The sequence below is a fragment of the Haliaeetus albicilla genome, chromosome 12, assembly GCF_947461875.1.
Source record: "Haliaeetus albicilla chromosome 12, bHalAlb1.1, whole genome shotgun sequence".
NCBI lineage: Eukaryota > Metazoa > Chordata > Aves > Accipitriformes > Accipitridae > Haliaeetus > Haliaeetus albicilla.
The window spans coordinates 40287879-40312946 of record NC_091494.1 but is presented as its reverse complement, the minus strand read 5'-3'; the positions used below and the strand labels follow the sequence as shown (position 1 = coordinate 40312946).

General features: G+C 47.3%; 1 protein-coding gene across 2 annotated transcripts in view; it reads left to right on the top strand.

Moving 5' to 3' along the window:
* RGS9 (regulator of G protein signaling 9) overlaps nt 1-24193 on the top strand; it is a 31284-nt gene extending 7091 nt beyond the window's left edge. The window contains exons 3-17 of one of the 2 annotated variants that reach the window (XR_011327279.1): nt 2230-2280; nt 2451-2557; nt 3299-3350; nt 4416-4474; nt 4868-4944; nt 6732-6813; nt 7212-7274; nt 13437-13466; nt 14143-14204; nt 16545-16658; nt 17657-17772; nt 18263-18350; nt 18874-19012; nt 20050-20138; nt 21548-21619. Coding sequence is in view for 1 of the 2 variants with exons in the window: in XM_069799351.1 (XP_069655452.1) it covers nt 2230-2280; nt 2451-2557; nt 3299-3350; nt 4416-4474; nt 4868-4944; nt 6732-6813; nt 7212-7274; nt 13437-13466; nt 14143-14204; nt 16545-16658; nt 17657-17772; nt 18263-18350; nt 18874-19012; nt 20053-20138; nt 21548-21719 (1298 nt within the window). In the remaining variant the exon portion in view is untranslated. Of the gene's footprint in view, nt 1-2229; nt 2281-2450; nt 2558-3298; nt 3351-4415; nt 4475-4867; nt 4945-6731; nt 6814-7211; nt 7275-13436; nt 13467-14142; nt 14205-16544; nt 16659-17656; nt 17773-18262; nt 18351-18873; nt 19013-20049; nt 20139-21547 lie in introns of both variants that reach the window. The other variant, XM_069799351.1, reaches the window with a different exon arrangement.
* Nucleotides 24194-25068: the final 875 nt, after the last annotated feature.

Here is a 25068-nt window from a genome sequence, read left to right as displayed (position 1 = left end):
ATAATTTTTCTTCAGTATGCAGAAAAAGAACAAAATATTCAACCCACTTCTCTGCCTCTAAATGACAGCTTTTCCTCCTTCAAGTGGGCTGAAGAACAAACAGATGGGGAGCTGTGCTGTGCTGTGTCACGTATGACATTAGAGGCAGCTCTTATCGCAGTCTCCTTTGTGCCTGCCTGCTAAGTCCTTTCACAGGGCACTGTCAGTACCTCTGCTTCCCTGTTCTCCAAGCCTCCACAAAAGCTCTTGTGAGGGATCCTTCACTATAAATATTCACACATAATGTACCGAAGTTTCCTCCTCCTGCTTTGGTCTTTCTGCAGCACTTTGAAATTCAGAACAAAAACTCCCACTGAAACCAGTGAGCTTGCTCCAGGCAACTTGGGAGACAACTTAGCCAAATAGATTAAGTTTTCCCCACTGTATTTGCAAAGCCTGGTAGGCCCTGTGTGTTGTTTGCCCCGTTTTTTTTTTTTTTTTTTAAAATGAGGAAGCAGAGGCACTGAGATGAAGTTGCTTGCCCATGGGTACAGTCAGTTAGTGAAAGGCTAGGGAGATCTTGGACAGCATCTGAAGCTTGTTCTCGGCAGCACTCTCTGTGCATTACAGTACAAACCATATCCTGGCTTACACAGGTATTATGCAGCTGAATTTGGTGGAGTGCTTTGCATTTGCAAAGGAGATGGCCTTGCTTCCCCTAGCTGTTAGTGAACAGTTAAAGCAGCACTGCAGAAAAGATTCCCCTGTACTGAAGATGATGTGCCACCTAGATTAAGTGCAGGGGGAACAAGTACTTCTCTTGATGTCTGACCAATGTAAAATACCACTTCCTAAAATTCCATGGCTAGATGATGTAGAGGGAAGATGTCAGTTGATGCTCATCCTCTTTGTGCGCTGACTACTTTATTCTGGTTCCTTAACCAGAACAGCTACAAGTTCCCTCTTGCATAAGTCATAAATTGTAGTCAACTTCTGATAGGCAAGTGAGTTCCAGTCTCCTTGCGTGATGGTCATCACTCTCTAAACTATGATATTTTTAGTGCTGCACAAGTTGCATTTATACTGATTGGCTTCTGGGTGTTGCAAAAGAGACTGACTCATGTTTAGTGAAGGAATGGTGAAGGCATTAGAGCGGTGGACACAGATCCACTGAAGAGAGCTTGGCTCTTCATGTGCTGGAAGTGAACTAGTTAAATTCAGTGTCAGTAAAATGGGTCACAACAGAAAAGGCAAATAAACCTCCATCTTAAAAGCGCACCTTTGGGGGAAAATGCTTACAGAGAGAGCTGTCTAGAAATGAGTGATGAGATAATCCTTTAATTTCATCTATTTCAGGAAGCAGGCAGTAGGATAAGAGCTCTGAGCCCCTATTAGAAAGTTAAGTCATCACTGCAATGTCAAGAAAGGTCAACACCTCAATCTGCAATCCTGGGGGACGTTTGGAGGAAAAGACCAATAATTGATCAGGGAATGAGTGCATTTTTGCCCTGTTTAAATGGAAGGAGGTTCATGAAATTTTCCCCCCAGAACATAAACTGCTGGAGGTATATGCTGACTATGGGTGTGACTGGTCACACTCCAACAAAAGAACTGGAAGAGATGAAGTGTTTGTGAATGCAGAAATCTTGTTTCCCTTTGATAAGTCCTGTTGCCACTACAGCTTGGATCTGAGACTCAGGCATTCCTTTTGCACTGAAAGTTGTAATTCTTAAAGGACTTGAGAGGACCAGTCACTGGTCTCTTACTAAAACTGAGACAGGACCGTGCTCTGTGAATCTGGAGATACTTTGCAGTGAATCTTTCAAGACAAGATGGTGCAAAACAAGGGGCACTTCACCTTCCCTGGGTGTGGAAGCTGTTGCATTGCTGAAGTCCTTTCTAAGCCAATGATGAGAACTTTCAGAGTTGCTCAGACCACGTGTGCTTCTGCACACTCACGCTGTCCCATCCTGAGGTCACTGCCTGCCTTGGGCTCCCTCTGCCAGGGACGGATGCCTGCTTGGTCGGGAGAAAGCCTGAACGACAGCATAGCGAGTGAGAGACCAGCAGTGCATTTTATCTCCGCTTCTCTTGCATGGTGCATGTGAAAGCATGTTTGCAAGAAGGGGTCTGTGCACTTGGTGGGATCCAGAGCACAGTGAGGGGTGAGGACTGGAGAGGTCTCATTTTCACCTATGGATTTTGGCACACTCCTGATTTCAAGCACCTGACATTTTCTTTGATTTACAGGTAATGATATATTGCAGTGGATTCTCCAGCGCTTGCAGATCACTGAGGAAGGTGGGTAGAAATGTAAAAATGGAGGCTTTTTCAGCTTTGAGTTGTAAAATTTTATGGTCTCTATAAACAAAGCCTTTTAGATGAATTCTTCTCTCCTGAGTAGCAGCTCACTTTTAAATTCTGCTTCAGTGTTTCTGTGCAATCAAAACTTCTGCCTTCTCCATTTTCAGAGGCACTGCACCTGGGAGACCTGTTTGTCAAATATGGATACATCTACCCTCTTCAGGAGCCAAAGAATCTCACTCTTAGGAGAGATGGCAGCCTGTACAGGTTTCAAGTGAGTTGCATCTTCTCTAAAGCCACTGAGAAGGAGTTCAGCACTAGTTTTAAAAACAGGCAGCTGGGACAGTTCCCCATGAGCTGTAGCCGTGAGGCCACGCCGTGTAGCTGTGCTAGTCATTCAGTGTGCAGGAGGGAGGAAGGGATCCACAGAGAAGACTCGGGCCAGTTCCCCCAGTTCTGTGTTTACAGGGAAACTGTGATGCTTCCTTCAACTAAATTAGCGTACTTGTTCAACTTCAAAATAGCTGTGCTTTCTTCCAAATGTGCGTTCCCTTCCAGGTCTTAAAGTAGCAAATGGAATCGCTGGTTGAAAGTAGAATGATCTGGGAAGACTGAATAATGAATATACAAAAAGCACAGTAATAACAGGATGTTATCAAGGTTCATGGTTGAACTGTTTCCACTATGATGGGAAATTAGGGTACCCACATTGATACTTTGAATGAGGAGTCTGGTTCCCACGTGGTACCATATCAGGCTCCAGCATCAGTCTGAACGCTCAGGCAGCAGTGAGAGGTTGGACATATTAACTGATTCCAGAGGAGGAGTGGGTTTGATATTGGTGGTGTGCTGACCTTGATTCTTCTGATGTAGCTGGCCTGCACCACCGTGCGAGCTGATGCTCTGAGTATAGCAGAGGAGAACTTTCCTCTTCCTCCAGTGGGGGTGGTGCTGCATGCCTCTTGGCATGAGTTCAAGGCTACTGTACACTAATGAAAGGCTTGTTTTTCTGCAGACCCCCTATTTCTGGCCGGCGCAGAGCTGGCCTGCTGATGACACTGACTATGGTAAGTGATAGCATTGTACATGTTGAGGAGGCGTAGTGCAAGCCCATGTGTTTGTGCACACAGTCCTGCACCGTGTTTGCTGTTCATCTTTTTCTGCTGTGTGTCCACATGCGATGACCAGCCCTTGCATTTTCTTCCATGCTATTTTGTGAATAATTCTCAGTAATGCTGAATTGAGGGAATGCTCTGGATGTGACCACCTTGTGGTGGCCTTGATGAGAGAAAGTGCTTAAGCTTCTCTGATGTTCCACTAAGATCCATCAGACTGGAACACATCTAAAATACTCTGCTGGGTAGGGAAGACTTTAAAAACAAGGTTAGATTTCCCTGAGTAGTTAAGTGCATTCCTGGATCTGAGCCCAAGGCTGTCTTCCCATAGATTTGGATTAAGCCCTGCATTGAGAGATGGTTCTCTCTTTATATAATGCACAGTGGCTTCCAATATCTCCTGATGGCTCTTTCCACATCAATCATTTGTTGCCTTTATAATGCTTTTTATTATAGTGCTCATCATGAAACTTGGGCTGATCAGCTTGGTTTGCTCCTGTGGGCTGTGCAGTTCACAAACTGATTTGTTTATACCAAGATTGTCTTCTGTGGCTTTTATCTACATTATGCTGTAGATCTTCTGGGGAAATAAAAAAGCCCATTTTTAGATTGGAATGTTTTTAATAGAACTTGGAAGAAAACACTGACCTGTGTTTAGAAAACTTGGAGGTCAAATTCTGAAGAAACTCAACATCTTAAAGATTTGGTCCAGTATCCTTTCACCTGTGAAACCCTGGCTGAGTTCCTAAAGGAGGAGTGAGTGCTGCCAGAAGGCATGCACCGCCCATTCTGCGTGGCTGCTCCCAGCCTGGGCACTGGCTTACGATGTATTAGCGATAAAGTGAAAGCACCAAATTCATTTTTCTTCAGTGAGCTTTTATGAGCTTGGAGCTCATGCCTGGGAAGATATTGTAACAGACAAAGATTTCTGTATTTGTCATCTGGGTAAATTTTTAATTATTCTTGGATTTGTTGGTCTAAGTATAACTGACTGCTTATTTGCTTCTCCCTCCACAGCAATTTATCTAGCAAAGAAGAACATTAAGAGGAAAGGGATTTTAGAAGAATATGAAAAGGTAAGGAGGTGCTGTTCTTGTTCCATTGCAAGCCCCGTGTTTGCTATAGCTTTAGCCCTCTGTTGCTAATGAATGGAGCATGGCAACGTCACCTCTTCAATTCCATGAGGTGTTACTCCAGCAGTGTCAAAAGCCAAAAATTTTAGAACTGAAAAAATGGCCAGTACAGGAAAATACTCTGAAGTCAATGATAATTTTGGCGGGGATAATTGCTCTCCTTGCAGTGGTATTTTTGAACTGTTGCAATTCATGTAATTACGTTCAGAACAATCCAGATTTCTTGGCTTGGTTGCTAGCCTGGCCTACTTGAGCTATGGAAAGTCAAGAAAACCCTAGCATGGGAGTTCCTTGTCCAGAATTTTCACACTAACTGCTTTTTTATTTTTATTCCAGGAACATTACAACATGCTCAATCAAAAAATAAACTACAAGTGGGATTTTGTTATTATGCAGGCCAAAGAGCAGTATAAGTGAGTTGACTTGCGTTCCCTTATTTGCATAATTGGGGAGGGTATGAGGAGGCAGGGCTTCACTGTCTTGGTATACAGTTAAATTGCAGTTTGAAAACATAAACTGCAGCTTTAATATAACTTGCAAGTGCCCCTCAAGATTGTGAAACAAACCTGCCTGTCATATCAGCTTGGGGTTCCTCCATTTAACACGTAAACTTTGTTCACTTTGCACTTTGTGAGTGAAGGATTTCAGTCGTTTTCAAATGACTGGATGCCCACTTGCAAAGCCTCACCCTTGCCTGCCGCACCTGCGTTTCTCTCCCTGCCTGGCATTTGTCTGCCAAAAATGTGGAATTGGTGCAGTTTGTGAGAACATAGGTGGGGGTGGGTGCCTTTCCCCCCAGTACATCCACATGCCTATCTGCAAATGGTTTTTGCATATGCGTAAGTGTGCAAGGGGAGGTTTGGATTTTGCACCTGATGTGACTCCCTGAAGAAGACAGGGTCTGATGCTGCAGCTTGCAAGCCCTCATTAGAGACAGCTTCTTTTATCTCAGAGTTGTCCATGAGCATTTGTGGATCAGGCTACTGAATTTAGGACCTGTTATTAGTCTGGTTCAATTATTGCTTGCACATGTCTCACGGCTGAACTGAATGGCCTGAATCAAGATGCAGTAAATGTTCCCAGCAGGGACTTCTGGAGAAAACTCTGAAGTGCATATTTAGGCACCTAGCCAAAATGACTTGATTTTAGGAGCTGAATCCTTCAAATTCCCAGGAAAGTTAGTGAACGTGAGATGGGGTTACTCCTCTGGAGATAGGATCTTTCCTCCGTCTGTGGATTCCTCTTACCTTTTTTACCTCCCAGCACGGCAGGCACTGCCTCTGCTGTTCAGCAGCATTTCTGTCTTCACTGGGATGGTAGCCAAGTCGTCAGAATACAGCTCATCAGATAACTGTCTCATTAAACGCGAGGCTGTTGTTCTTGTAAATTGAGGTCAGACTTGGGCTAAGAGATGCCAAATGCAGTTTTAAAGTTAGATACCGAGACTGTGTCTGAACTAGTGGATTAAACACGTCTGAGGCTGTTTAATGATGATGCTGGGGCAGACTGGTGCAGAACAGCCCGCATCCACCCTGTTAACCACAGCAGGGTGGCCACATGCAAACAGCCTTTTGGGAATGCTTCCCTGCCCATGCTAAGTCCCAAATTGTGCCCAGGACATGTCTGGGAAAGAATTAGTTGGTCCAAGCCCAAACCATGCTAGTCCCTCTTCTATTTAATAGTAGAGGTGATTTGGGTTTTAGTGCCTGGGAACACTGCTTGGTACCATTTCCAAATAATTTCTGTGAGAAATGCCCCCCTTTATTATGAGACAGGGATGAGACATGTCCGGGATGTATCTCTCCGTGGCAGTCTTCAGATACTGCCTGGGGACATTGGAGATGGATAAACATGAGGCAGCAGGACTGACCGCAAGTAGCGGGTAGTTAGCATAAAACTACCAAAGGGCTGTCTGTCTAATCAAAAGAGGATGTGTCTGCTCCCAGCTGAGCTCAGGAAGACGATGATTTCTCAAAAGCTGTAGTCATATGTGGCCACGTGAACAGCATGATCTACAGCCCAGAATTAGCTGGGGTAAGGTGTGGTGAGGAGGCTGCATCAGAGCATCACGCAGTCAGGCTGGGACCCAAGGGGGTCAGGGGAGACTGGAGGTGTGCCCCTTTTCTTAACCCAGTGGTTTTAGGAGAGCAGAATTCCTGAATTCCCCTGGTAGAGTCAAATCCTGTTCTTGGCTTTGCAGGGCAGGGAAGGAGCGGAAGAAGGCAGACAGGTACGCTCTGGACTGCCAGGAGAGAGCCTACTGGCTCGTGAACCGGACTCCTGTAAGTAGAGTATGACGGTGTGTGGCTTTAGTGGCTCAGTGGTGCCCTCCCTGCAGCCACCTGGGACAAAATTCCACAGGCTAAGGGCATGGCCATGGTCGTGGCCTCTGGGCTGTGCACCCTGTTGCTTCCCATCAGGGAAGAGGTCAGCCCAGACCTGCCCTGAGCCCACACCACCTTTCTCCTTGGTTGCTCTCAAAGGTGCAGGGGAGGGAGGTCTGACTGCAGCACCGGTGCTCAGAGGGGAGCAGAGGCAGAGCTCCCCCAGGGCATTGCTGGCCGGGAGGTGCTGGCAGTGGAGCCTTTCAGGGTTCAGGGGTCTCCTCATGCATTTGTGTGAACCACAGACTTTAAAACAAATGAGTTACAAAGCTATTGATGTTTCTTGTTCATAACAGCCCGGCATGCTAAACGTCCTCGAGTATGGATTAGACCGTGCAACGGATCCCAATGAAAATAAGGTAAACCAGGTGAGACAGTTGGTTTGTTGTTTCTTTTTTTTTTTTTTTTTCCCACACCTACTGAATTTGTTTGGGAGGACCCAGACAATGTCCCTGGGATTGTCTTTTTTTGGGCACCACAGGCTGAGCGAGTTAGCTCAGCTGTGACAGCCAAACAGGCCAGAGGTTGAAGCTGTCTCATTGTCCTGGGGGTGGGGCCCTCAAAATAAGCTTTGGCAGCTTCTTTTGGCTTGAAAATACTTTGTCAGCTTTCTTGCCACACCAGTTAGTGCGAGGTCTTAGCTACAGGACATGTTTTCTTTGCTGGTGAAACTGAATTAAGGAATCCTCAACCTCCAGATGCTCATTGCTGCCTTTTTATTAGTGCTGAATGAACTGTGTGGGGTTGTGGGGTGTAAAGGATTAGAGGAAAGATCCAGGTTTAAAATAAAATGACAGAATACCTCCAAAAGGGTAAGGAGATGGAGAAGTTGGTGTGGTAGATAGGAGACAAAATGTTGCCTAAAAATGCATAATGTATAGCTAGACCATAAAGAAACAGAATTAATGAACTGAGACCGTGGAGGCTGTAACTGGGTGGGACTGGTTCAGAGTCTACAATAAGACAAATGCAGTCAGTGGATGATGAGCTGGAGCTGCTCTTCTCTTTCCCCATCAGTCCTTTTAAGTGATCCTGTGTTTGTGCACTTAACAGTGTTCATTTGGAAGTGAAGTCAAAGTGTCTCTGAGCAATTAAATGCAAATGTTACTGCGATCACACTCACTGTATTCCCACAACTTCTTATTTTTGTAACAGCCTTTAAACATCTCGACAGCCAGAGGCAGGATAATCACTTTGGCCAACTGCGTTCTGTTGCTATAGAGACTGAAAATGAGCAAAATGTAGGGTTGGGGTGTATTTTATTTTCTCTTGCTGTTAAGTAGCGGCTGCTGACAGCCTTTATTTATTTACTTACTTATTTATTTTTAAGAGAAAAGGAGTGGTGGAAAGGGAGAGGGATAGAAAAGAGTAAGCAAGCCAACTTCTCACCCACAGTTTTACAGCTGACATGGAAGGAGATTTTAGGTTTGCAAGCAGTCTGAAAGCCCATAGCCATCTGCCAGCTGCTTGGTAGCACAGAGGACGCGAGCTGATGGATCCCTGTTCAGTTCCCACCCTGAACATAAGAGAGGTGGTCAGTTCCCCCCGTCAGTGGAGACTGAGCAGGGCGTGAGCCAAAGGACGCCAGCTTTGGGGTAACTTCACTGCCTTTCTCCTTTAAGCTGGTCACTGAGCTGTGCCTCCTCTCTGGAGGCTCAGCAGAAGAGGGAAGGTTCTTCTTGCTCCTCTTTTTGCTTTTGAAAGAGCGATTGACAATACATGAGACAGCCAGAAGCCCACACAGAGCCACCTTTGGAATAGCAGCTTTTTTTTTTTTATTCCTGCGGCTGCTCTCACAAACACCTGTGGCTCAACAGCCCTTGATGAGCAGAAAGGATGGCCCAAGCTCTGCTGGTAAATGCTGAGCCAGACTGTACTTTGTTGGCCATATCTTACCCCTGCTGAAGGCAATGCAGGGTTTTATTGATGTTTTCTGGTGGGCTCAGCCTCTGGCTCTGACACAGGTGAAATGGTGAGAGCAGAAAATGAGTGCGTGAATCCAGTGCCCATTTATTTGATTTGTGTCTCTGTTCCCGCTCAGTCTAACTTGACTTTGTTGGCCAATTAGTTGTCTTTTATCTTGACAGCTGAGAAAGAAAATATTCCTGGTGATAATTAATTTCTGACATCAGAGTGACTTCTTTGAAGCTGATGCTGGCATGAACATCTCTCTTTCACTTGCCTCAGACCCTTTGGTGGGCTGCTCCCTCCCTAACTGAGAGAGTCCTCTGGGGATAAACAGGTGCTTGCACTCCTTTGAAAGGGACTTTTTTTACTGACCCATGGGCATCCCTCCCGGTTATGAGTTAGGAGCTGTAGTCAGGCAGAAGGAGTAAGGCAGAAGTAGCCATCCATTGAAGAGCTAATTAAGGGATGCTTTAGCCTTTTGTTACCCAGGTCTCAGACTTCATCGAGCCTCACTGCTCAGTGAGTTACCAGGCAACTGCCAGAGCCCACTGACTCACCTGCAGGTACACACTCAGCTTTTGCCTTCTTCTGAGAGCCTTTCTGAAAGGTGCTTTAGCTTAGCCAAATATCGCTGTGCTAGATTCAGGGACTACTGAATGAAATGTCCTGGCTTGTTGTATGCATCAAATCAGCCACAGATCATCGCAGTCATTGCTGGCTTTTCATTTCATAAGTCTCTGTCAGTTTGGCTGCCTGATAAACATGTAACTTCTGCCACATCTGTCACATCTTTTGAAGCAACAGAGTCAGAAGCAAATAAACAAGATAGAGGAAACCCAGCAATTTGAATGAAGCCAGGCATATGGACTGTTACAGATCTGATTTCCAGATGTTGGGCTGGAAGCACCAGCACAGTGGCGATGCATGTTGAGATGATCTTATGCTAGACTCAGAATTCTCTTCTGGCATGCAGGGCTCCCAGCTGGCTGCATGAAGGGAAAGGCTCACATCTGCACCCGAGAAGAGGTGTTCACGTGTGCAGAAACAGAGCTGTGTGCATGGCGGAGTGCTGTTTGCTATTGCAGTGTCAGGGAGGCCATGCCCACAGGTTTTTTGCTCTGGCTGCCAGAAAGCGAGATCTGGAGGGAGGCTGAGCTGCGCTGGCACTGCCCTGTGCTCGGTGGCTGGTGCTCAGCGCAGGATCCCCGGGGTTGTCCTCGCAGCTTGCCAAGCTGTGTGCATGGACAGAGAGCACTGCGGCGTTCAAGGCAGAGTGTGGGCATGCTTTGCAGTGCCCTGGCCCCAAATGAGCTCTGGATAACAGTGGCCTTGTTCTTCACTCCAAGCTCCATCTGGGCACACACACAAAAGCTGTTGTCCAGCTGTTTATGGCCTCTGTAAACACTGAATGGTGGCCAGCCAGGCAAAAACATAATGACCATTATCTCCACAATGTGGTCAGGAAGACCCACACGGAGAGCAGAGGAGGTCCATGCGAATGGTTAGCTGGAAATTAGCAGATGTCCCAGCTCTTGTAGGAGCCCTTGGCTTCAGCCGTGTGGATCGGCTCCAGACACAGGGCTCTTGAGCAGGTCCTGGCTGGCTCCCAGCTGAGCTTCGCAGCTGCAGCCTGCGTGCATGGGGAGCGCTCAGCTGGCGGCAGCGGGATGCGATGAGGCTGTGCAGGGTGTCCCAGTGCTGCTGCGTGTCTCAGGGAGGAGGGTGTTTTAACAGCACGCCGCACTCGCCCGAGACAGACTGAGGTCTTTCGCTAATTGCCATTTTGATTTGAAGCCTGCAGGGCTGGGGAGCTTATCTGCGGTAATTGCGATAAGTCAGTCGTTAAGGGCATTGCAAAATTAATCTCATTATAAGAAATGACTCTTTTGTTCCAAATATTACTTCCCTCCAAATGAGGGAGGGTGGATGGGTGGTGCAGGGTACTTTGGCATTGATGCTGTCAGTAGCAGCGGGTAAGGATGGGTAGGGTGGTGGGGACAACTGGCAGTGCTTAATAGGACACGGAGAGTATTCAGCATCCCTTGTACGAGCAGCAAAGCTGGAAACTGGTCATGGGAGCACTGTGGGAGAAAGGGAAATGAAATGATGTGCAGCTCTGGGGTGAAATAGCTGAGATCCTTCCCAGTTACTGTGAATTTGAGAACTGGAAAGGGCTGAGCACAGCCAGCACCTGCAGCCCTCAGTAGGTTGTTCAGTGCTGGGCTCCTCTTTGATTCTTCTGCAGTTCAGTGTGTGCCACTGCTCAGTGATGCTCTTTCCTTCTCATGCCAGAGCCCCCTTTTCTATGTGAGCCTTGGCAAGTCCCCACCCTGGAGCACCCCACCAAAGCCCCCCCTGGTTTTCCCAGGACCAGCTCTCCAGAGGGATGACCTACACGCTCAGGCTGTGGCAGGAGGGGATCTTGGGTGTAGGATGTGCTTTAAAACAAAATTCTTTCCTTGTTTGCAGACATGGCATTAGCTTTGATTTTTACTCACCCACATACAATTTTTCAGTTGTGATGGCATTTTAATTTGCGCCTTCCTTGGTCTATAGAACATTTAACTTACTGTGTTCTTTTTCTTTTTCCCACCAGCTGTTTGTCTCATGTGTGTGTGGTGTGCTGCCTACCTCTAAGACCCCTGTAGAAGGTAACACAACTTTACTACCACGTGAGCTGCCTTCAAGCCACTATGCCAGCATCCACCTCTCCTCGCCCCACTGCACCAGGCCTGTCTGAGGGTCCCACTTGACAAAACAGACGAAGAAATGAGCGGACTTTTAAAACCATCCAATGATTTTAACGTGTTGATTTTCCTAAAGTAAATGCTCTAGCCACACCTAAGTTCCATCAAATGGAACAGTTCAGCTGGCACTTGTAAATCTGATGGGGCCTGGTTTGTATCTCGGGTTCCCCAAGGGGGTAGTGAACTCCTATTGTGCAGGAAATAGCTGGCCTGAAAAAGAAAGCTCTTTAGAGAGGACACTTCCAGGATAGTAAATGCAGTGAATTTCTCTGCACAAGCAGGTGAGGGTTTTTTGCCTTCCATTTCTACAATCTATCTGAAACAATGATGACACTAGAAATGGGGGAAAGAAATGGTGTCTATGTGGAAGCTGGCCTGGCATCAGGGGTGCAGCTAAGAGCAGAGAAGGGTGAAAAGCTGTTCCTTAGTCCATGCGTCCTCCATCATTTATAAAATGTCCCGGGAGCCTTTGAATCAGCAAGGGATGCTGTACAGCCCTGTGACCAACGATCCTGTTGTCCAAGAGCTTTTTCTCCCCCTTGATGTGTCAGCCCTTGCCCCCTCACACGCAGTTCCTTGTGTGTGGCCAGCAGAGCGTCACTGCTGGTGCAGCTACTGTTTGCTTTCCTGTTTGTCCCTGCTGAGATTATGTGCACTGCAATCATTCAGAGCTGGTCCTGGTACTTCCAGCAGAAAAAGCTTCCTCCCCTTGCAATGCCACAGTGAGGATTTCTGTTAGTACTACACTGGCCAGGCTAGGTTTGTGTTAGGATCAGATGAGCTGGCTTCGTGGTAGTGCTGTACAGATTGGCTGATCTGCTGCATGTCTGGCTCCTGCTGCTGAACTGGTGAGTGTGCCCTCCCAAAACCAACCAAGTTTCAGCAAAATGTGCCTATTTTTCTCCCCTATAGAGAATAGTTTCTGCCTTCTGAGCAGGACTAGTGACAATGGTTAAAATGCAAAAGCAGATCTCCACCAGTGTCCCTACAATGGTCCCTTCACAAAGCAGCCCTGGAAGAGCATCTTGCTTTTCCCAAAACAGGGGCAGGTTTTCTGGTGAGAAGGTGGGAGAAGCAGGCTGCCTGTGGCATTTGATACCAGCTGCTTCATCCCTCATCGCTCACAGACTGCACTTCACCAAGGCACTCTGCAGACCCATGTCCGCCACAGGGTTAGTTTGATAGAATAATTCTGGGATGCAGATCTTGTTGGCTAAAATGGGAGATGAAGAACTGAAACACTGCACAAGCCTTTAAAGGCTTGCTGGGAGCATCCCTGACTTAGCCTGTCTTTCCTTCTCCCTCCTCAGGTTTATTTCACACAAAGTAACTGTGCTTCAAAGGAAGCTGTGTGAATAAACACCCTGCAGTTAATTTCTTGCCTTCAATTCCTTGCTCATTTGTGGATGACATGTAACATAGTCTGAGTTATTCAAATCACAACGTAAGCACCCTTTGCACAGCAGATACTGCTTCTGAGGCTTTTAATTGTGGTGTTTATATTTTGCAATGTGTTGGTTCCTGTCTCCTTTAGCTAATATTGAATGATCTAATCTGTGTCTCGTAAACGAATCTATTTTAGCTCCATTAGAATAACCCCTTAATTGAAGGCATACAGGCAGCCTGTGATGGAAGAAGCGATGCTAAACAGTAAATACAGCTAATGGAACGATTTATGGTGTGTGGATGCTCTTAGCTTTGATGATACCCTGATTAGCTGAGCTGCTGTGTTTGATTTTAATTGTAATGAGAATTAATTGGAGAGTGCTGCACAACGGCAGCCCTGCAACGGTGTTTTCATGTCTCAAAAAAGGCGAGTGAAAGCACCCACCACAATTTAATGGGTTTTGTTTCTTTATTTTACAGAAAACAACTATGGAATTTTATAGGAGAGAGGTAAGTGGTCCTTGCCTCACTTCTAGGTGTTCATCCTGTATGTATTGCTTACATCAGTGTTGCACGGGGGCTCAAAGCCCCCTTTGCAGGGGATGAGCAGTTTTAAAAACGCCTGGGTTTGACTGGCAGAGTCTCTGCCCCATGGAGCTTTTGGTCAATGTGCTTTCGGGAGATTGCCTGCCTCTGCCCCTCCCACTGCAGGCAGCCAGCAGCTCTCCCAGTGACGGGAAGGCTCAAGCAAGGACAGACACCAGGGCTAAAATCTAATAGATCAAAATTAGTGGTGGGGAAATCATAGGAGATACATCCAGTGGCGCCAGTGTAGAGACAGCCAAGGATCAATGATAATTACATGCTAAATCATCCAGAGCATTTGTAGGTGCCTAGAATGGTAGCTATTATCCAATTTTTATATAGCATGGGGAGTGCTTTTTAATTACTTGCACATTGCAAAATGTTCTTCTGACATTTACAATAAGCTCAGTGAAAACAGCCATTTTACTAAGACAGTTTAGGGATTCTCTAATTCCTTGGACATCCAGTAATTAGGGAAGAAGCAGTCCCTGTTGTAGTTAGCCTCGCTACTTGGGAGAGGGCATGTTTGAGGTTCAGAAGGAGACGGCTTTGTCTTCACATCTCCATGCTCCTAACCATGGACATGTCTGATCCCTCTCAGATCATGTACTGTCAGCAGGCCATCATGAAGTCGAGAGTGAAATCTTCTGTCTCTCTCGGAGGGTAAGTCCTGATTTCCTTCTGTCCACACATTAATTAGTCTTCAGCGCTTATCTCTGAATGAGATGATGCAGCTATCTGTTCTGGCAGCTGGTGACTCAGTCAGGGGAATCGATGTGGTGGCCACACGCAGTGTTGTTTGTGCTGTCTGAGCTGTGTGTTGCCTGGGCCAGGAGGCACAAGGCAGAGGTGGGATCAGAGTCCCAGTCATGATGAAGAGGCTCCCTTGGAGCTAAGGAGAGCTTTGCTATGAATGTCTGCAGAGCAGTTCCAGACTCTTGGTTGACATTCCTTCTGAAATCAAGAGATGTTCAGACTGCTCAGGGCTGGGCTGTGATGCCTGGGACTCAGCACAGCTCTGCAGTCTGGAAAGGCAGCTGCGTGGAGGCTGCCTTGTGAGGATGCAGCAGTGTCTGAGTCCTGTGCCTGTTCCTGTGTGGGATGAGTAACCACCGGAGACAGACTGACCCTCCTGTCCCTGGTCCCCAGCCTGCTGGGCTGGATTCAGCCCCAGTGAGTCTTCTTGCTCATAGGGTGATGCTCACCAGAAGGCAGCAGAGCTGGGGAAGTCTCTGGTTATTCTGTATTACAGAGGAACACATGCCTCCATGAATGTCCAAGCAATTAATTAGCAATTCCTCTTCTCAGGGGGAGTGTTTCCTGATCAGATTCTTGATGAAGCTGATTAAGTGCAAAGCTTCCAGTTCTAGCATTAGCCATTAGCGTGTTTGCCACAGGCATTTCTTACCTGGAATCTTAGGGGCTGGCCAGTTGCCTAGAGGTGCAGTTCATACCACCAGTCTGTTTTACATAGTCATTGCCACCCAGAGATTCATATCGAATCTAAAATAAACAAGGTGCTCAGGCCTGTTCCCTGGGAGAAGACAGTTGTGGATGAATGAAATGGGAGGAAGAGTCTGGGAAGCAGTGTTGTCTTCTGAGAACCACAACTTGCAAGGCACCAGCAGTTCTACTCATTTCATCTGTCACTGACTCCCAGGTCACTTAAAACTCTCCTGCCTCAATTTTCCAAACTGAGCTGGAGCTGGGGACACCTGGCTACCTTCCAGGAATTTTGTGGTGCTTAAGTGTTTGGCAATGGAGCTTTTCACTCACTAGTTCTAGTCTTCTGGTGGGATAATGCCTATCACCTAGATCAAAAAATCCTCAGGAAATTTGGATCTCCATCTCAGCTGCGGGGTTGGGTCCAAATCAAATTATTATTGATGAGGATGTGAGCAGCAACTAGATAGCGTGCGTGCATCAGAGCATGGCATTGATTTAGGAGGTGCTTCAAAGCATTAATCATTAAAAGGACAGAGCAACGTTACCTGAGTTGACAGGTTTAGATTTGTAGCTTGATTAGAATATATGGATTGGAGTGAATTATGCAGGTGCTGAATGCCTTGGCATTTCCAGTGAGAAGATAGGATCGAGCACTTCTGTGCCAAACCTGTGGTATGCTTTGTGCAGTAGCATTGTATAATTGCAGGATCTATGCCAATGTGGCTGTTAGCAATGGGCCCTTGGACAGTGCACTCCCAGCTTTGAGCACATGAAAGCAGTTTGGCCTGGAAGGAATTTTAAATGCAGAAACCAGATCATTTTTTCAAGAATGAAAAAGGGAGGAGAAAGCTAAAATTCCAGGACATTAGTGAAATCGGTTGTAATTACAAGTCTGGCCAACTTAGAAGGTAGGAGAAGTGTTTGTCTGGTTCCTGCTGGGATAGAGACATTTTTGCTTTGTGCCAAGCCCTCAGAGTTATTTGCAGAGGAATGAGCCATGCGGTAGGTGAGCGTAGGAAAGGAGAAGCCGGGATGTGCCCTCAGCACTCCCTCACCTCTCACGGAGCTCCCTGGGCTCTCCCACACCCCATGGGAAGGCTGCGGAGAACCCACCCTGAGCGAATAAAGCACCTGCTTTTCTCTTCTCTGGCCCTTTCCTCTCTGTAATGTGTGGCACAGAACAGTGCAGGATCAGGCCTCTGCCAGTTGGCTGGAGAAGGAGACGGAAGCCGTTTGGGGGCTTATTCCCACTTCCTTGAAATGAAGAGGCAAAAGAAGGTGATGGAAGAGAGTCTTCTATCTCCCTGCACTTGAGCTGGCAAAATCACTGCTTTGAAAGACAGCCAGGATATTGCTGTTTGGGAAATGGAAGAGATTAACTGAGCTAATGAATCAATTTTTCTAGTGATGCAGGGGCCACATTCCAGATCCCCATGCTGGTAGGGCTGCACCTCTGTATATATCTATAGTCTATACAACCATTTATTTGTTTGTAATGGGGGTGGCTTCAATTCTGCTTGCAAATTAATATTTTGGTTTTATTGGATTTACTTGCAGGCTTGTGAAGTACTCTGAGCAGTTCCTCTCCAATGATCCCATCCTGTCTGGATGTCTCCCCAGCAACCCATGGGTAACAGATGACCCTGAGTTCTGGGATCTCAATGCAAAACTGTATGTATTTATATTCTCTTGCCAGCTTGTGGTTTACACTGACTTTTATGCTGATAGAAATCAGAAAAGGGAACCATTGATTTCGTCATGATATCTGGTCTCTGATTGTGAGCAGGGAAGCGTTCCCTTTCTGACACAGCTTGGCCATGCTAAAGAAACTGTCTCTTGGGAATACTCCACGCTGAACTTGCAGCATTTTCTTCTTCAAGCGGAGCTTTCCTTAACATTACAGAAGTTGCTAAGCTGATGATGAGAGTATGCACTCAGCCCCTGCTGAACGGGCCTAATCCTGCTCTTGGCTGAGTGAAGTCCACTTTTACAAGCACAGGAATGGAATATGAGCAGTTATGCCAGGTATAGCACTTGGTTTAGCGTTAAACTTGCTAAATCAGGTGCTGCCAATGGTGTAGCAATTCAGGGTTCAGCTACTGGCCCTTGGTCTTTCCACACACCTCAGGCTGCTTTCTTTGGAGAGGGTTTGGGTTGAAGGCACATACTGGCAGTCCATCCCTTCTCTGAGGTCTCCCTTGGTTTTCCATTCAGATAGTATTTGCTAATTATACAGTGGCATCTCTGGGCTTGAAGCATACAACATATTACTGGCTCTCATTTGAGACCAGCAATCCTGTTAGAGTGATAATATCCCATTAGACAGCCCCAAAGGATACCTTCACAGAATGCCTTTACAAGAAGCAAAGCTTTGGGCAACAACCAGTGCCTCCTCCAGAACAGGACCGAGTCAAACCTCTCGCAAAGCTGGGCCATCACTGTGAGAGCAGTATAAATCCGAGATAAATCCTCATCCCACCGCGTACCAAGTTGTTTAATTACGGCTTACTTAGTGGGCTGACTTTAGGAGCTCAGCACTCTGTGTTTTCCAGAATGCTGTAATGAGAAGTCTCTTGGCATTCTAGCAAAGGGCATTTTGGTTTTAATTAATCTGCCAATTAGATGGGCCACATGAAACTGGCAGCCCTGTTTGTTTTCAACCTGTGCAGAGTGGAAGTCCCCACCAAAATGCGTGTGGAGCGATGGGCCTTCAATTTCAGTGAGCTGATGCGGGACCCAAAAGGCCGGCAGAACTTCCAGCTCTTCCTGAAGAAGGAGTTCAGTGGTGGGTCTGTTGTGCCTCTACCTTTGTCCCTGCCTAGGGCACACAGCAGGACGCTGCACAGCTGAGACAGAGCAGGGCTGGAAATCCATGCCTTTGCAGTAGGTGCTGTGAGCTGAGACAATGACAAAGTCACCAAGTAAAGGTAGTAGAAGTGACTTTGGAGGCAATGGCTGTGCAGCCAGTGCATGCAATACCATCTAGTGGCACAGGACACAAAATACAGTCCAGGGCACTCCCTGTGCAGGGGGACGGCTCCCAGGCAAGCTGGAGCCGGCTGAATTCACAAGCTCTTAACAGGTGTCAGTGAGCAGAGGGCAGGGGAAAGCTGTTTTCTTCTTTCAGTCCCAAGGGGATTTTCAAGGTGGCTGTAAGAATTGGAGAGTCTGAATTGGGGCGAACACGTACCAAGTCAAACGAATTCAGTTTAGGAGTTAATAAACGGGATTGCTTTTTCCTCAGTCTCCCTCACTGCTGACTCCTTATTATGCAGGAGAGAATCTGAGTTTCTGGGAAGCCTGTGAGGATCTCAAGTATGGAGACCAATCCAAGGTCAAAGAAAAAGCAGAAGAAATTTACAAGTGAGTGTGATAATTTTACATTCTTAAAACTTTTTGTACAAGTCCCATCACCTTCTTCCACACATTGTCATTCTCCAAAAGATTTATTCCTGAGACTGACTTTTTTTTGTACGCTGTCATCAAATGTGGCTGTCCCCATGTAGGAAAGGAGCTTTTGAAGATGAAAGCATAAGTATTTTTTTGTTATATAGTTACTTTTCCTCTCTGTTCTCCACTATTACATTTAGGGCTTAGCATGTATTTTAAATAGAGGTGTGGGATAGCAAAGATCTTGGGGCTGCCATGAGGAGAGTGGAGAGACCCTTTTTGCTTCCAGTGGGCTAAAATTTGGTTTATATTGTGTGTTAACAGTGCAAGAGGAAGTGTCTGCATGTCATACAGTTGAAGAGGAGATTGACTGCCCGAGATCAGGACAGCAAATTGTAGTGGAGACCTGAAGGGACTTTTCCTTTCATGCACAGACAGAGGAATCTCCAGGAATTCTCCAGTTGTTAATGGCACTGTTGATTCCTCCTCCTTGCAGGCTCTTCCTGGCTCCAGGAGCAAGGCGCTGGATTAACATTGATGGCACAACAATGGGTATCACAGTCAAAGGCCTCAAGCACCCTCATCGTTATGTTTTAGATGCTGCTCAGACCCACATTTACATGCTGATGAAAAAGGTTTGTTATTTGTTTCCAAAGCCTTAGGGGGATTCCAGTTCTCTGGGCCTTTCCATGCCTTTGTGTGCTATCAGCTGTCACTTTCAAGTGGCCTTTGTTTGAAAATCCCTCGAATTTGCTGACTTAAGCAAGCATTGGTTCAGGCCTTTGTATTTTGCTGCTGCTTCTTCCCTCTAAGGCAGCATGTCCCCAAGGTGTGGAGGTCAGGTGTCTGCTGGAAGTCCTGCTTTCTAATACCAGCTTGGTCATCAACTCATTCAAAGCTTGAGCAAATCTTTTAAATTCACTCAGTACCACTCTGTGTGCCACATCAGGTATCCCTATAGTGGGATGCTTGTATCCAACCGGATTTCAGCAGTGGATGGGAAAGGTAGTAGTAATTGTGATATAACTGCATGAGTTTAGTACCAAGAGCATAACCAGACATGGCCCATCTGAAGTCTTACTGAGTTTTTTCGCACATTTTTCTGTGGTTATGTTGATGGACACCGTTTTTTTTTATGTCTAACTGATGCAGCAGGCTGCGGGCTGATGTCAGCACACAATATGTCGTGGCTTTCATTAGATCATGGTGACTACAAAAACTTGTAACTCCTCCTTATGAGCAATACAAAATACACATAGCAGGAAGGAGCGTTGTGGGCCAGAGCAGTAGCTAATGCACATTGACACTGAAAGCAGCAGAACTATACTGATTTTCACCAGTTGTTGAAAAGTTCGGCTCCTGAAATGAGCACTTCACCCTGCAATGTCTGTGAGACTCCACTGGCCTGGGCTAAGCTCAGTTCAGACCTTTTGGTCTGGATCTTACCTGGGAAGCTTTATTGTGAGATGGAAAATCCTGGGAATTTTACACCAAGATGGAAGGCTGTTTGTTTAAATGGCTACATTTGCCTGAAAGATGCGAAGTCCCTTGGGCTGCTGGGGGAGATTATCTAGTTCCCAGCCTCCCTGGCTCCTGAGCCGCTGTATTTGGTGGTGATTTTAATAAGGGTGTTTGCAGCCCATAACTACCAGTTTCTCTTTTTTCTTCCTAGTAGGACTCCTATGGCCGCTATTTAAAGTCTCCAGTATACAAGGAAATGCTGGCCAAGGCTGTTGTGCCACAAGAGACTGTCAAAAAAAGGCAAGTGAAACTGGGTGTAATTGTGGGTTTTGTTTTTCTTGTTGTAGCAAGGGTAGAAAAAGCCTGAGCTGCAGCAAAATTACTATGATTTAGATGTTCACTCAATTAAATAAAGTTTTTCACTAAAAAGATGCTTTGCTATGAGACTGATTGTGCTGTTTATTTGTGAGCCTTTTGGAAGTGGCTTGTGTGTAGTCAGAATCGAGTTGACGATTGCTTGGCTGCCTTGTCTGTTGGGTCTGTTTAGAAAGGCCGTGATTGTTGAACTAATCACGGCTCCTGTCCTGGAAGGAGAGAGCACTGTGTACAGGCCATGGGAAAACTCCCTCCCACGAAACATTGGCTACCAGAGGAGATACAGAGCCACTGCAGGGTCCTCTATGGATTCTGCTCAGCCCTACCTGGACAGAGCCGCGTAGCCCCTGCAAAGTGAAGGTGACAGGCAGCCACATGGGAACAAACAGCATCTTACTTGTGAGTGACTGCTGGCACAAGGTAGATGGCCTTAGAAGAGGCAGGCTTGAAATGGCTTTCTCCAGACCAAGATGAAGGTTGCGTAGCAAATTTAGGCCATTTGAACTGCAGTTGCTTCTTAAAGCTGAGCATGCAAGGTCAGAGCCAGACTGGGTGGTGTGCTTCTTTCTCTGTTCCTCTTCCACTCATCAACCTAGCAAGCAAGAAAGAGGAATCATGGACTTTCACACTATTGTTTCATCTAAAGCCTTTTTCAAGTCAGTGGAAAAAACCTTCCTGCTGACTTGCCCAGGGTTTGGTTAGATTTTCCCTGAGCCACACATCACAAGGTCACTGGCAGATGCTGGTTGACCCCTGGTGACTACTTTCATGTTTGTCAGTGCCTGTTCCAGAGACACAATACTCAGCATCCTGGGTAAGCTAAAGAGCTAGTACCTCATCCAGAGGTGGCTTAATACTTGTTTCCACTGCTGCTGGTAATGGCTTTGCTGAAGCAGGTAGTGGGTGCTTTTTGGGGGTGTCACAGACACCAGAAACACCCATACTGGTCCCTATCTTGATCTTACTGAGGGCACTAGAAAAAATTCCACTGATGCCAGTTGTCTGGGTTCACACTGAGTGTTAGTTACGTGCAAATGCTTGTAAAAAAAGGAGTAATGTACTGGTCATCTCCTGGCCCTGGAGTCCCTCACGAGGACCAGGAACAGGACTGACTTTACACTTTTAGCAGTTCTGTAGCTGATGTGTGACACTGAGTCCTGCTTTAAACCACCTCGTCCGCATTTGTGTTTCCTTGTTGTTGTGCGGGTGACAGTGGCACGTCCGCCTCTATGTCTGAGCTTGCCCTCCTGGTAAATTTGCTTACCAGGGGCGAGTTTTCGGTGCCCTTCTACTTTTCAGTAACACCCTGCTTCTTCCTCTCACTCTCTGCCCAGCTCCAATTTCCCATTCGGACGCCGTCACCTCCGCTCTAGCCCCAGCCCCATTGTCCTGAGGCAGCAGGAAGAAGAGGCCAAAGCCAAAGAAGCCGCCGCGACCGTGGACATCACGCAGGTCATGAGCAAGCTGGATCGCAGGAGCCAGCTCCCGAAGGAACCTCCCAAGTAGGCTCTGAGCCTCGCAGGTCACAGCGCAGGGAAAAGACAAGCCGAGGCTGGTGTTGAGCTTCGTCTCCCCTTCCTGAAGGTGTCAGTGCTGCTTTAGGTTTCCCAGGCCGGCTCTGCCAACAGCCTGCTTTTCCTGCATCTTGCCTTGGTTTCTGGAGCTGTAGATGTCATTTCCCAGGCATGTCAGGCATGGGAGTGCTGGCGGAGCCACGCCGATGGCTGTAACGGACTTGGGGTGCAGTGCCTCGGCTCCCTCCCCGCACACCTCGGAGGCGGGGGGGACGCCGAATGGCTGCCCTGAGCTCCCCCCGGAGGTTGGGCAACCCGGCCGCCTCTCCCTGCCTCCTGCTCCTCCAGGAGGTGGGATGGCACAAGGCAGAGTAAAGCTCTGCCGTCCCAATCCTTTGGGTTCAAATCAGCTGCCTTTGGAGCAGAGGTGGATGACCCCTCAGGGAGCAGGGCGAGGTGGCCCACCTCAGAGTGCGTCCAACCCCTCGGGGGACGCGCACCCTCCCAAGGGGTGCATCCTGGGCGCCCCCTGAGAGGACTGCACCCCTCGCTTCAAGTATCCTGCACCTCCTAGCCCGTGCAACAGAGCCACAGGCAGAAGAGGGGGGTAGACTTCTTGTGAGAACGGTAGGATGAGCATTTCTGAAGGTTTAGTTGACCCTCTGAATTTTAATAGCACTCCCAAGTCGCCCCCCAGCACGTTGGAGGTGATGGTTGGAAAGCTCTGCTCTCCCCCGTGACTCACGATGGGCTAGGTGTGCAGGTGTAGGGAGCCGTCTCTCGCAAGAGCCTGCAGGAGGGCTTGCAAGATGCAGCCGTGGCTTTGTGTTTCTCTTATCAAATCCTTCCTACCTCTTGTCTTGTCTTTTTCCTGCTTTTCTATTTTCTGTTGTTAAAAAAAACTAACAGGAGGTAGTTCCAGTTGTCACTGGCTTGTAGCCCAGAGTCAAGGAAGAACCAGGGTAGAGGTGTTAAGTGCTGATTTCAACTTTTAAGTAGTGGTTTGTTTTGTTGTTTTTTTGTTTTTTTTTTTTTTTTTCCATTTGCTCTGTCTCTTTTGCTCTTTAGAATGAGGCAACCTAAAATACTATGGTAGTGCTAAAGAGTCAGGGAGATTCCAGGCTTTGCTGGGAAACCCCAGCGTGTCTGGACCAGGCCAATGATTACCAGAAGTGGGAAGATTCCTGCAAAGTCCAGTAAAGGGAATTGAGGGGGCAGAAAAGCTTCCTTATTAGATAAAATTTAGGGGAAGCAGAGGGACTGGGTGGGAAGCACTGAGGTCCAGGACGTTTCTTCGCTTCGGTGCATATTATTCATCTGTTTTTACTACTGGCATGATTTTACAGGAAATGGGAGCTGGAGGAAGCTGGATGTGGGTGGGAGCCCTCAGGTACCAGGGTGCATGCAGACCAGTGCCTTGTGAACAGGGAGATAGTCAGGCGATAGCTGTGTCCCGAACAGCTTTGAACAGCAATTCTTGCCCTCCCTGTGTGTGTTATCAGAATAAGGGCTATGTGGTCCGATCTGGTATCACTGCAGAACTAGTCTCCTTCGCTTTGCTGCTGAGCTAGGGAGATTTTCATGACCTGCGTTAACCTAATGGTGATAAACCTTCTTAGAGGAATTGAAACCAAGTTACATGAGTCTTTTGCTCTGATGTCAAGGTCTGCTTGCTAAGTCTCTGCTCTTATTCCCAGTGGAAGCAATGGCAAAATTTGCAATGCTGTAAGGGTAGGCAGGCTGAGACGGTAATTTTTTTTGTTAATTCTGCTTAAAACCACAAGGCTTTTTTTACATCAGGTACTAAGCACTGTCAACCTACCTTGACATAAGAGCACTGAAAGATACTCAAGAACTTGGCAGGGTTGGTCCAAAGCTACTTGGATGCGATGAGCTCTACAGTCTCTTCAGAGTTTGTATAACATGGAGCACTGAGCATGTTGGGATTGCCAGTATGTAGTAACATGTGGAAGATCAAGTCAGGGTATAAATAATAAATAACAAATCTGCGTGTTCCAGTCAGTCCCTCTGATTCTACTTCTATTTTGTCTGCAGCTTTGCTTTTCATGTTTTCTCTATCCATTCCTTTCTCTGATTTTTCATCATCTCAGCTTTGCCTCGCTGTCCCCCGACATGGGTTAATGCTGCATGCTCTGGAATCACTGTGCTTGTGAAACACCAGTCCTACACTTGCAGGCAGAAGCTGGCTCTGTTCTGCTTAGAGGCTGAATAAGCTGGCATGACCCAGTGTACCGCTCCTCGGTCCCTTGCTGTTCAGTCCCTGAAGAGGAAGGTCGCCTGGTACAAAGTGTGACCATGGTACAAACTGAACTTCACTTTGCGCCAGCCAAGAAGTTGTTTGCTTCCACTGGAAATCAGAGCAATATGTTGTTTCATTTCTTGGCCATCGCTTCCATGCATTCATCTGTCTAATAAAATAAATGTAGAAAATGAAAAAAGAACCGAGTTCATCCTTCTCTGTCTTGTCTCAGTGTGTTCCTCCTTCGCTGTGTCATCTCTCTGCCACACGTGCAAGCATTTTCTGTACGTGCCTCTGCTCTCAGCACTTCTCTCTGGACACTTGAGCTGCATTTCATTTCTGCCAGGAGTGAGTCCTCGGGAAATGGCGGGGGGGGTGGACACTGGCATGCGGCATGTCCTCTGCTGATGAATCTGTGTGCTTGGGCTTGTCCTGAGGGCTGAATTAGCTGAGCTGGAGACTTCACAGCACCAGCCAGGGACACTGGGGGCTTCAGCACAAGATGTGGCTTCTTGTATGATCAGTCATCAGGGTTTTACAGCTCAGTGTCCTATTTCTTGGCCACCACAGCAGCCAGCACATTGGTGCTTTGGGTGTGACATGGTTCTGCCGCTCATAACCAAGATTACATTCTCGGGATAACGGACTCCTCCATGCCTGCAGCTAATCATTGTAAGGAATGAGACAAGCTGGTGTTTCCTACAACATCCCAGCGGGCGTGGGGCCAGATCTGTCAGCACCCGCTGAGGCTGGTAGCGATGACCCTGTTGCTTTCCATGGGCAAATTGTGACACCTCCCCTCTCCCGCTGTGGGAGGGCAGGGAAAGGGATGGAGCTGCCAGAGAGGGGGACACCATCCCAGGTTTGGCTGGGGTGGCCGTCGGCTGTCTCCGAGCTGAGCCCTGTCTCTCCTGGCAGCACCGCTGGCACCCAGCCTTTCTCCTCCAAAGGAGGAGAGGGCTTCTTCTCCTGACGGGGCCTTGCTGCCCCATGCCAGGAGAACTTTGTCCTATTCGGTTATTTTCGTTGGCTTTGGAGGCAAAGCTCAAGGTCTTTGCACCAGCAAAGACAGCGAGGCATT